The sequence below is a fragment of the Artibeus jamaicensis genome, unplaced genomic scaffold, assembly GCF_021234435.1.
Source record: "Artibeus jamaicensis isolate MK-2021 breed Jamaican fruit bat unplaced genomic scaffold, CSHL_Jam_final contig_465, whole genome shotgun sequence".
NCBI classification, from domain to species: domain Eukaryota; kingdom Metazoa; phylum Chordata; class Mammalia; order Chiroptera; family Phyllostomidae; genus Artibeus; species Artibeus jamaicensis.
The window spans coordinates 17,029,248-17,040,556 of NW_026521843.1; the positions used below are offsets into that span (position 1 = coordinate 17,029,248).

The window sequence follows — 11,309 nt, forward strand, 5'->3', positions numbered from 1 at the left end:
GCTTTGTGAGAGAGAGGAGGCGTGGCTGAGGGACTTTAGGGAAGCACCAATGGGGAAGGAGAGAAAAGGGCTCTCTCATCCCCAGAGGCCCAGAGGTGACTTGGAGGTAAGTCTTCTTTCCAAGGGCAATGATGCTTAAGCTGATGGGATGGGGGTATTTTAAACCATCTGTGCTAGATACCTGATGTCTTTTCTCACTGCCCTGGAAAACTTGGAGAGACATCCTTTAACATTCCAAGGCTCAGTCAGCTCACTGGGCCCAGTAGTTATCAGTAGCAATTAGTGCTAATTAATTGGAATTTGAAACTCTTGACTTGCAGGATGGGTGTGTGTTCGAGAGATGTTTATGAAAGATGGTGTTTATCCAGTGGATTTCCTTCCTTTTAAGTCAACGCTAGAATTTTAAGCATCTTTAATCCAAAGGAAGGAGATCCAACAGTTGTTATAAAGCTTCAAATCTCGGCTCCAGTCTCCTGTAGGATTAAAAATGACAGAGAAGGGCAGGAGAGGGTGAGGTGGATATTCCAAAGCTCCAGCCAGTCCAGGGGAGATGGGAGTGAGGTGAGAGCCTCAAGGATGGAAGATGAGGCGACTCCCATCTGAATGGAGACTGGAGAAAGTTCTGCCCTCCCTGAATCCAATCAGTAGGCACTCTGCCCCTTTGCTATATGATTCTTTCTGTTCTTACCAGCCACAGAAATGGTAAGAAATGGTTCTTACCATTTCACTTTGAAAAGTCAGTAAAATGTAAGTACAAATAAAGATTATGATAATGATGATGATAAAATAGCAAGAGGTATTTCAAAGAATATAATTCTCGCCTTCACCTATTGTTAGGGGGCAAAAAGTAGGGTGGACTTTTCATTTGAATTAGTTGCTGCTCATTCATTCAACCCTTGGAAAGCAGGATGCTGGTAGAGATCTGCCCATTGTTAGAAACCAGCTCCTCCTAGGAAGGAATAAACACACAGGCCAGTCCATTGTTGATCCCTAGGAAAAAGAAACCCAGACTTTGGGAAACTGAGGGGCAGGAGGGGTCTGACTTACCCCTGTAGTCGGCGGAGGGAGAGGGCATAGTGGGAAGACCTCCAGCACGAGGGGCTTCCACTGATAGACCTGGATCTGGACAAGGGAATGGATTCCATTCCAGCTGGTAACCCTTGCCCTGGGAAAACAGAGGCACTGGGACAGAAGCAATGAAGTCAAACCCTTTCTCCAAAGAACCTGGCCTAGCATGTGTGAGCACAAGCCCAGGAGTGCTGCTAACTTGCTCCTATCCCAAGCCATAGCTACTGGCTTTCCAGTCCCTCACTCTAAATGGTCCTTGGAGACCTCAGCTGTACCTAAAAAGAAACATCATTAGGAATTTAAAGTTTACAGAACATGTTCACACATGCTTGTGTTTCATTCTCTCCAAAGCCCTATAAGGTGGGAATTAGCATTTTTAAATGCTTTTTCTTTTAATTATATTTTATTGATTATGCTATTACAGTTGTTCCAATTTCCTCCCCCTGCCCCCTCCACCCAGCAACCCCCATTCCCTCAGACAGTCCCCATATCACTGTTCATATGGGTTATTCATGTAAGTTCTGTGGCTACTCCATTTCCTATACTGTTCTTTACATCCCCATGGCTATTCTGTAACTACCTGTTTGTACTTCTTAATCCCCTCACCTCTTCACCCATTCCCCCACACACCCTTCCCATCTGGCAACCATCAAAATGCTCTCCATATCCATGATTCTGTCTCTGTTCTTCTTGTTTGCTTAGTTTTTTTTAGACTTAATTGTTGATAAGTACGTATATATTGTCATTTTATTGTTCATAGTTCTCATCTTTTTCTTATGTAAGTTCCTTTAACATTTCATATAATAATAGTTTGGTGATGATGAACTCCTAGTTTTTTCTTGACTGGGAAGCCCTTTATCTGCCCTTCCATTCTAAATAATAGCTTTGCTGGGTAGAGCAACCTTGGCTCTGCTTTCTATGACTTTTAATATTTCTTGCCAGTCCCTTCTAGCCTACAAAGTTTCTTTTGAGAAATCAGCTGCCAGTCTTATAGGAACTCCTCTATAGATAACTGACTGCTTTTCTCTTGCTCCTTTTAAGATTCTCTTTTTATCTCTAACCATTGACATTTTCATTATATGTTTTGTCTCTTTTTGTCCATCTTATTTGGGACTCTCTGTGCTTCCTGGACTTGCCTGTGTATTTCCTTCACCAAATTAGGGAAGTTTTCTTTCATTATTATTTCAAATAGCTTTCCAGTTTCTTGCTCTTTCTGTTCTCCTCCCAGCACCCCTATGATGTGAATGTTGGAATGCTTGAAGTTTTCCCAGAGGCTGTTTACACTATCCTTGTTTTTTTTTTTTGCATTCTTTTTTCTTCTTCTTGTTCTGATTGGTTGTTTTTTGCTTCCTTATGTTCCAAATCATTGGTTTCATTCACGGCTTCATCCACTGTACTGTTGTTTCCCTGTAAATTGTTCTCTATTTCAATTAGTGTATCCTTTGTTTCTGACTGGATCTTTTTTATGCTGTTGAGGTCCTCACTAAGTTCCTTCAGGGTCCTTATAACCAGGATTTGAACTCTGTATCTAATAGATCACTTATCTCCATTTTGTTTAGTTCTTCTGGAGTTTTGGTCTGTCCTTTCATTTGCGTCATATTTCTTTGTCTCCTCACTTTGGCAGCCTAAGATGGGAATTAGCATTAATCCCAATTTATAGACAAAGGGTGGGGCATGGGCCTCCGCTTCTTTGAGCCTGTCAGGCACTGTGCTGGCACTGAACATACATCATGGAAATCTTTCAACAATACTGTAACATGGAAATTCCCTCCTCATTGTACTCAGGAGGCAACTGAGGCTCAGAGAACTTACAATGACTTGACCTTGGTCATGGAGTAATACACATGGGGCCAGGTCAAAGCCAGATCTTTCAGATTCCTGTGGGAGTGGCCATTTTTCACAGCAGGTTGGAGGTTGACTTTTTCCCCCCTCTGGAACCAGAGAAGGGAGAGGCTTACCATGCAGTTTAATACACAGAGACAGATCACTCTCAGTTCCTTGGGGAGCTACCCAGTTACTCATCTCAGGCCCTCTGCCCTGCCTCCCCTGTCTGCCCCACCCCTGCCTGCCCCTGTTCCACCCCAATAAAGGGGAGCAGGATATTCAAGCTCCTGGGGTCTCAGCTTGCAGAGCTGGTAATTAGCCCTTTGTGTCCAGTTAAGCACCTTTCATCTCCTCTACCTGCTGGTGTCCACTTTCCCTATTAGCATCTCTCAGCTCTTTGCCGAGCCCTCTGCCTTCTTTGCGGTCAGCTCAGGCTGTTTGTCAGGAATGATGGTGGAGGGACGCACATGCACTCAGGGGAGGGCTGGTCTGACCAGAATCACTCACATTTTCCACCCGAGGTGCCAGCCATCTCCCTCCTCTCCCTACCCCAGAGACAGGCAGGTTTAGGTCACCTGGCTTAGAGGCAGACAGTTGATAGCTAGGCCCCCAAATTTCAGGCCTTTGGAGCCCTGGTATTGCCTTTCAGTTCCCCTCCATGGCTGAAATGGGAGCTGACTGACTGGCAACTTCTATACTTAAGCAAAAAGCCTGCTGACTAACTCCTCATCTCCAGGGGCTCACCTTCAACCCCAGACTGCTCTGCTCTGGGGCTGCTTGTGTTGGTCTGCCAGCCGGACAGCCTGGGTCTTCCTGGACAGTCCTGCTTTCACGATCCTCGTAGTTACACCTTTACGTCCATGCTATCCAATGCAGTCGCTATTAACATTTCTATTTTAAATAGATCATATACTTTTATATGAATAAAAATTTAAATTTAAAATTTTAGCCTCATTCCCGTTCTCAGGAGCCACGAGTGCCCAGTGGCTACTGTTGTGCAGCGCAGACAGGAAACATGCATGCATGCAGAAAGTTCTATCAGACAGCTCCGGCCTGTACAGCCAGAAGATCTAGTATATTAGCATCCAAAGCACAGCTCACAGGCTGTTTCCCTCCTAGGAGTTCCTAAAGTTCCCTTAATCTTTCAAGTGAACCTATTCGAGTTCCCAAAACATCAAGGCCTGTTGGCATTTGAAGTCACCTCTGAAGACGTGCCTCCTATAAAATTCACCGTTACCGAGTTTGAATGCCGGCTATTTCTACCCAGTGGGACATATGGGACCCGGGATATTCTTGATGTGTGTGATCTTCAAAACATCACTTCATATGCGAAGGAGGGAACTTGGTGTCTCTTAGTTCTATCCAAGTCATCAGCCCCAACAGCCAAATGTGACAGCTGGATGTGGAATCCAGCGCCGGCAGAGGGAGGGAGGGGCAGAGCTGAGAGGATCACAGCCTGGGATGGATGCTTCTGGATCTGCCCTGCCTGCAGGTGAGGCTGCGGGGCCTATCAGAGCCTCCCGTGGTCCTTTCTGGACCTCTTAGATATGAGCCTTTGCTGCAGAACCAAGAGAAACGATTTTTTTTTTTTTTTTTTGTCTTTCCCTCATCCAGAGAGAAGGGGCGCTTTAGGGTAAGAGGTTTAACCAGAAGCAGTTTCTTTTGGAACAGGGGCAGTTCCTTATTCCCTGCCAGTTCCTGCAGGCCAACAGCATGCCGGTTGGCTTGCTGCTTCAGCCCTACCTGTCATGTGCTTGGCAAGGCTGACTTGAGTCCTTTTTTCCACTGCCTTCCCCACCCCATCAAATAGCAGTTGCAACCTCTCATTTTTCTGCTGCCTAGATGATTAAAAAGCATGACTTAGTGGAAAAATCTTGACCTCCTTAGGGTCAGCCTCTTAAGCAGCTGTCGTAGATAAGATTGTGCTGGCAAGATACTCAGCAATACTTTGCAAGCCTTCTGTCTGTCTGCACGGAAATGAGGAGCTGTTTGCTTCTTGGTGGCTTTGTTTGTCTTTGGCGAGGGCTACAATTTTCAGAGGCATAAATTGGTATTATCTGATAATAGAATAAAATCTCTGATGGAAGGGTTAGATTATTATAGTGATTTTTTAAAATGTAATTAACAGGCTCTGTCAAAAAAAAATTGTTTCTTTTTTTTGGAGGATGCCTGCTTTGAACAGTTCCGTGAGGGAGCAAAGTTCTCTGGCAACGAAGCATTATCAGAAGTTCAATGCTCAGACTTCCCCCAAGGACTTAAAAGGCTTAATCGAGCAGTTCTTGGTATGAAAGGCATTGTTTGGAGTTATTTTAATTACTGTGTTAGTATTGCCGCCTCTCGACTGCAGATTGAACATTTACCATAGTCCTGTTGATGCTGCTCCAGAAAGGACATTCCAGTTTGAATTTAGCATATGTCCTCAAAGCATTTTATTATATTTGCATTTGCCAAGGACTTGTATCCATCTGGGGAGAGAGGAAGGTCACTTTGCTTCTTAGAAGGAGAAATGGAGGAAAGGGTGACCGAGAGGATTTGCTTGGGGTCTGATGTCAAGGACATAGTGAGAATCTGGGGTCTGTGGCTTGCCACAGTGCATTATCAAGGCCTTAGGTCTGAGTTTGGGTCCTGGGTCAGCCACTCCCTAGCTCTGCGGGCTTGAGAAAGTCCCTTGCCCTCTCTTCTGTGCTTCAGTTTCCCCGTCTGTAAAATAGGGGTCACACCACTACTTACTTCATAGGACTATCGTGAAGATAGAGACTCTGATCAACAAATATGCCTGGCCTATTCTTCCATCATCATCCAAATTTTAATAATTGCCTCCCCACCCCCGCCAATTTTAGTTAAAGACCTATTCCCACCTTAAAAATTCTTTCATGCTCCTCCACCCTTATCAGTGCTCTCCTCCTACCCTTGGCCTTGCTGCATCTCGTCCCTTTCTCGGGTGATCATAGTTAGAACTGGTTATCACTTCTCTCGGCTGAGTAGTCATAGGGTGGGCACAGCTCTGGGCTTAAGGTCTGAGGGTTAGAGGCCAGGGGCCGAGTCTGCCCGGGGCCAGGTGTCCGTCTCCTCTTGATAGGCCACAACTCTCTCAGGTGCTGAAGGTTTAGAACAACTGTGTGGACTGGGAAGCTCAGCTTCCGGACCTGGCTGCCCAGAGGGTCGGGGCCTCCAGCGGTCGAATGGGCAGTTAAAACCCAGTCTTGCCCACACTTCCTGGTCAGCTTTCTATCAGTGAAATGGGCATGTTCACCCAGTGACATCCACTCATTTTTCAAAAGGGACAGGCACTGAAAACAGAAGATCTGGTTTTAAACCCTCGGAGCCCGAGCGTCTCCCTGCTCCTGGTGTGGGGGAGGGGGTGATGCCTAAGGAGCGTTTTTGGACGGCAGCACCCACTCAGTCGCTGGGGCTTCCCTCGCTCACTGCCTGGGCCCGTGCTTGAGACGGCACCTTGTGTCGTCATCCGCCGGGAGGGGCCCCAGCTCCACGGGAGAAGTGAGCAGGGGTCCAAAGCGGCCACTTGACCCTCCGTGGGCTCAGCACACTCGGGGTCTGGGCGCACAGTACAGTCCAAGGGCCAAACTGCGGCGCCCGCCGCACCAGGAAGAGATGGCCCTGGTGGGGTCAGCCTGCCCCGTGCTTTCTTCCAGCCCCCTCCCGGGCCCCTCCCCTGCCCTGTTTTCCTCCTGGCTGCCATTAGGGTACTTTTTATAAGGCTTGTTAAATCTTTAATGATGCCTGGTTGTGCAGCTGGCTTAAGGCTTAATCCCCAGCAATGGGGCTTTATTGGATAAATGGTTAATAATCACTTGTCTGCAGGGATTGGGGAGGTTTCATGGCGGTTCCCGTGATTCCCGGGAGCCCCGTGTGACTTGTGACATGGTCAGTGACTTGGCTGGGGTAGCGCTGCTTGGGGTTAGGGCGCAGTGACATGGGGCATCCTCACAGCGCCATGGAGGTTGGGAAGGCCTGAGGTTACGGGGAGCACACCTCCCCCTGGGGAGCAGAGGACGCCTGCCTGTTGCCCTGGGCTTGTCTGGATCTGAGCCAGGCGTGGGCAGTCCCCAGGATCTTTTCAAATATGTGTCTGCCCACTCCTGGTTTTGGTTTCCTTTCTCTTTCTTTCTTTTTTTTTATGCCATTAACAAGCCACGTGACCTCAAGCAGGTTTCCTGACCCCTTTGGGCCTCAGTTTCCTCATCTATCAGATAGAGAGGTGGGAAGAGATGGCCTTGAAGGTGCCATGTGATTCTGTGAGCCCCAGTGTCCCAAACAGAGGCTTCTCTCTAGCTCTGGGATGTGTCACTGAGGGCTGTGAATGGCAAGGGACCAGCAGCCCATTGGCTTAAGTACTTAATCTGCTGGGCAAAGAATTGGGTCAGCTGTAGTCACAGGGCCGTGTGCACGTGGGGAAGGCACAGAGGCGGTCGGTTTTATAGCTCGGTCTGGGGTTTCTCCCAGCTCCGGGCAGGACGCACAGTAGGAATTGTTGTTAAAAGCCTCATTGATCAGGATCAGGCTCAGGCTCAGAGCAAAGTAAATTCTTCCAGGTGTAGAGCCATCAAGGAGTCAGGAGTTGTTCACAGGTGAAAAGGGAGCCTTGGACTTGCTGGGGGCCTCACCCTCAACCCTTACTTGGCCTTGACTTTACAGTTGCAGTGAGATCAGGACACATGCACTGGAGGAGTGCGGGTGCACTGGGGCACGGGCACGGGAGTCAGACCGACCTGGGTCTGAGTCTCCTCCCATCACTCATTTCCAGGCTGTGTGTTGCAGGCGACCTCCTTCTCCAAGCCTGAGATTCTTTATAATAGTATCAGCAACCCCTGATTTTCAGAAAGAGCATGCTAGTTCAGAATTACCTCTGCCAAGCACCTGGCAGCTTCGTACCAACCTGTGGGGCCTGCCCCACGCTTTGGACTGCTAGAGTCAAACCCTTGCCGTAAACGGAGACGTGGCTTACTGGGCACGATGTGATTCTGAATTCTTTTTATCGGAGATAAAACACAACGAAAAGTGCACACAGGGCTACCCCGGCTTTCAGACTCCGTGGCGCTGCCCTGAAAACTTTGAGCTTCAGGCCGAGGGATGGTTTCCCGTGTTTCCCCGGAGTTTGCTTCTTGGTTCCTGCCTTCCCCTGCTCCCCCCACTTTCCCGGGGGTGGCATACAGCGGGTGCTCAGTCCTGCACGTGTATGTGAAGTGAAGGGACGGACTTTCTCTTTTTTGGTCTGTACGTGACTGGGTGCTCACTCTGCTTCTATTTCAGATCTTCCCCGACCCGTCAGACTTCGACCGCTGCTGCAAACTGAAGGACCGCCTGCCCTCCATTGTGGTGGAGCCCACAGAGGGGGAGGTGGAGAGTGGGGAGCTGCGGTGGCCCCCGGAGGAGTTCTTGGTCCAGGAGGATGAGCAGGACAACTGTGAAGAGACAGCGAAAGAGGACAAGGAGCAGTAGAGTCCCCACGGACTCCCACCGGGTCACACCAGACAGCATCTGTACCTGAACTTGTGTTCTTTCCTATTGTGATGGAAGAAGAGAGTGAGCCATAGTCATTCGGGAACGTCAGACGATGGCTTCCGTTTGCACCTGCGAATCACTGAGTTGGTCTTCTTTCCTTTCCTTTTCTTTTGTTGAACTGTGTCGAGCAGTGGCGCCCTCTGCGACACTCTGCACGGCCTTCTGAGAAAGGAAGCGGCTTAGAGCAGGGGTGGGGGTGCGGGAAGCTTTGGTCTCTGAGATCATTATCTGAACTCAAGCAGCTAGAGGCACTGGTGGGATCCAGTTGGCTCTCGGGGTGGGGGGTGGGAGCGTGCACAGCGAGCAAGGAACACTCGGGGTAAGAAAACAAATGCCAGACGAAAAAGAAAACACACGTTTTACAGAAAACGTTGAGCAGAGACTTGCAGCCAGGAAGCACTACTTGGTGAGCATTTGCTCCAGCTGCTGGGGCATCAGACGACAAAGTCTTCATCTCTCTCTCCAGCTTCTCCCACCGCCAGCCTTTGCTTTTATTTTGGGTGTGTTTTCTCTTACCGGGCAGGCAGGCAGGCAGGCAAAGGAGAGCAAGTATAACCTGGCTGCCTACAAAGCCAGCTGGAGGTGATGCTCGCGAAAGGAGAAGGTTCCTTCTCCGAGGACCCGCTGTTCCGGCTGTGGCAGGTCACATACCTGCACTAGTCTGGAGTATTTTTCTAATAGGCGGCGCTTTTGAGCTTCTCTCCCCTGTTTATCCTTTTTGCCCGTCCCCCCTCTGCCCTTTTGGGAGCAGTGAGACTACTGCCTGCCCTTGTTGGAGGATTGATGTGGACACCTGGACATGAAGGTCCTCCCCAGCTGCGTCCCCCAGACTTGCTCTGAGTCTGAGCAGAGGCACAGAGCAGGCGGGCTCTCCCAGGTTGGCCCCTCCTCCTCCTCCTCCTCCTCCTCACCACTGCCCTGCCCAGCCCCAGGCCACGCCATCAGGCAGAGGTGGCTCCCAGCCCTGCAGTGGGTTCCAGCCAGCCAGCCTGGTCAGCTGCAATACCCCCTCCCACAGGGACTCTTGGCCTGTTTTTCTGGTGGGAGCTGAGTGGAAAGCAGGAGGCTTTTTCTGTTTCTTGTTGGGGAGCTGAGTTTAGTGCAGGTCTGGAGGGCTGGCAAAGCCTGGGAATTATTGGGTGGGGCTGAGGAGGCCCTTGTGCAGCAGCCTGGAGATCCATTTGAAACTAAAGTGTGTCTTGAGATCCCTGGCTTCTCCCCAAGTGTTCTGGACACAGATGGGAGGACAGCATGGGGAGAGACCATGAAACAGTGGTCCTCATCACTCCCCACCTCCCACCTGTCCCCAGCAAGGGCACAGTTACACCAGAAAGTTAGCCTTGGACCTAGAGCTTCCTATAGGTCAGAACCACCAGGAGCGGCAGGATACAGAACAAACTTCAAACCCTCTCTGTCTCAGAGCAGACTGTGCCGCCAGGAGGGGGACTAGAGAGCCTCCCTGGGGCTGAACTCTGCCAGTCAAGGCACCCACATGTCCCCTCTGGTGTCCAGTCAGTCCAGCGTGACCCTGGTTTTGGATTTGCGTATAAGGTTGTATTTAATACCTCAAGGGTAGTGTGGCTCTGGGGAACGTCAGGCGGGGGACCAGGGTGTGCTGTTGCTACATCGGCAGGATCTGGTCCTGGGCAGCCAACACTCTCCCATCCCCCTGCTGCCTTCCTGTGCGTTGTCTGCTTGTGTTACACACACCGATGGCAATAACTTCTTCCAGCTCCTCCGGGAAGTGGGAGAGGCCCACAGCCTGCCCTGGGGGCATTTCTCTCTCTTGCTCTCCCTTTCCTTCCGTTTTGGCTGCAGAGAGCTCTTCCTCGACTCTCATTCTCTCACAGCAGCATTTCTCATCCTGTGCCTCCCTTGTGGATGGGGTCTTGCCTTTTAATCCTGTGTTTCCGTGTGCCCCTCTCATGTGCTCCCCGGTATCATCTGTCCGTGTGACGGGAACGTGCTTGTAAACTGCCTAACAGATCTACTTTGTGTATATGTGTGTTTATGGGGGTGGTTTATTTTTGCTGGTCGCTAGGCCCCTTTGTACCACCATTCGGAGTCTGAGCAGGCCAGAGGCTGACAGCTGAAGTTGGGACCCTCAGCGGTGAGCCTGCTGAGCGGACCCAGCCGCTCTTGGACAAGTGGCTGAGCTCCTGTCTGGCCTCCTCTTTTTTCTTTTTTTTTTTTTAAAGTATCTTGTGTGTATTTCTAACTGATTGTATTGGAAAATAAACCTAGTATTTCAGTAGAAATGCCTGTTGTAAGATGAACCTCCTGTAAGTTCTATCTGTTCTTTTTTGAGGCTCAGGGAGAAACTAGCTTTTTTTTTTCCCCCCAAAACTACTTTTTGTCACTGTGACAGTTGTAAATAAAGTTTGAAAATGCTTTCCATGCTGGTCTGGTTTCCTTCTTTCTTCCTGCCCCATTGGAACAGAGAGAACACAAGAGAAACTGAGGTACAACTCTCTAGGGAGGCTGGGTTGGAGGGGAGCCCCAAATGAGGTTCCCTGCATGTCTCCTGCTGGCCCTTCTGGGTTGGGTTCATATATATATATGAAAATATATATATATATATATATATATATATATATATATATATATATTTTTTTAATCACTTGGCTGAATGAAAGCAGCTTGTTTTTCTATGCCGGGTGGTTCCTGCCTCTGGATGTACATCAGAATCACCAAGAAGTCTTTAAACATTATACAAATACCTGGGTTCTATACCCCAGGATTTGGCGTTCAATAGGCTGGGGCGAGGTGGAAACAATATTTTTTAGAATCACTTGGGGAAATTTTAACACACAGCCATCATTTATAACCACCCTTCTAAAGGACAAGAAATACCGAAGATATGTTCTAAGTTTGTTCACAAAAACTAGGGGGTG

At 49.1% G+C, this 11,309-nt stretch overlaps 1 protein-coding gene across 3 annotated transcripts in view; it reads left to right on the plus strand.

Annotated features, from left to right (window-relative positions):
* LBH (LBH regulator of WNT signaling pathway) overlaps window positions 1–10,810 on the plus strand; it is a 31,142-nt gene extending 20,332 nt beyond the window's left edge. For all 3 annotated transcript variants that reach the window (XM_037146604.2, XM_037146603.2, XM_053667048.1), the window contains exon 3: window positions 8,164–10,810. In XM_037146604.2, coding sequence (XP_037002499.1) covers window positions 8,164–8,352 — 189 coding nt within the window. In that variant the 3' untranslated portion in view covers window positions 8,353–10,810. The remainder of the gene's footprint in view (window positions 1–8,163) is intronic.
* Window positions 10,811–11,309: the final 499 nt, after the last annotated feature.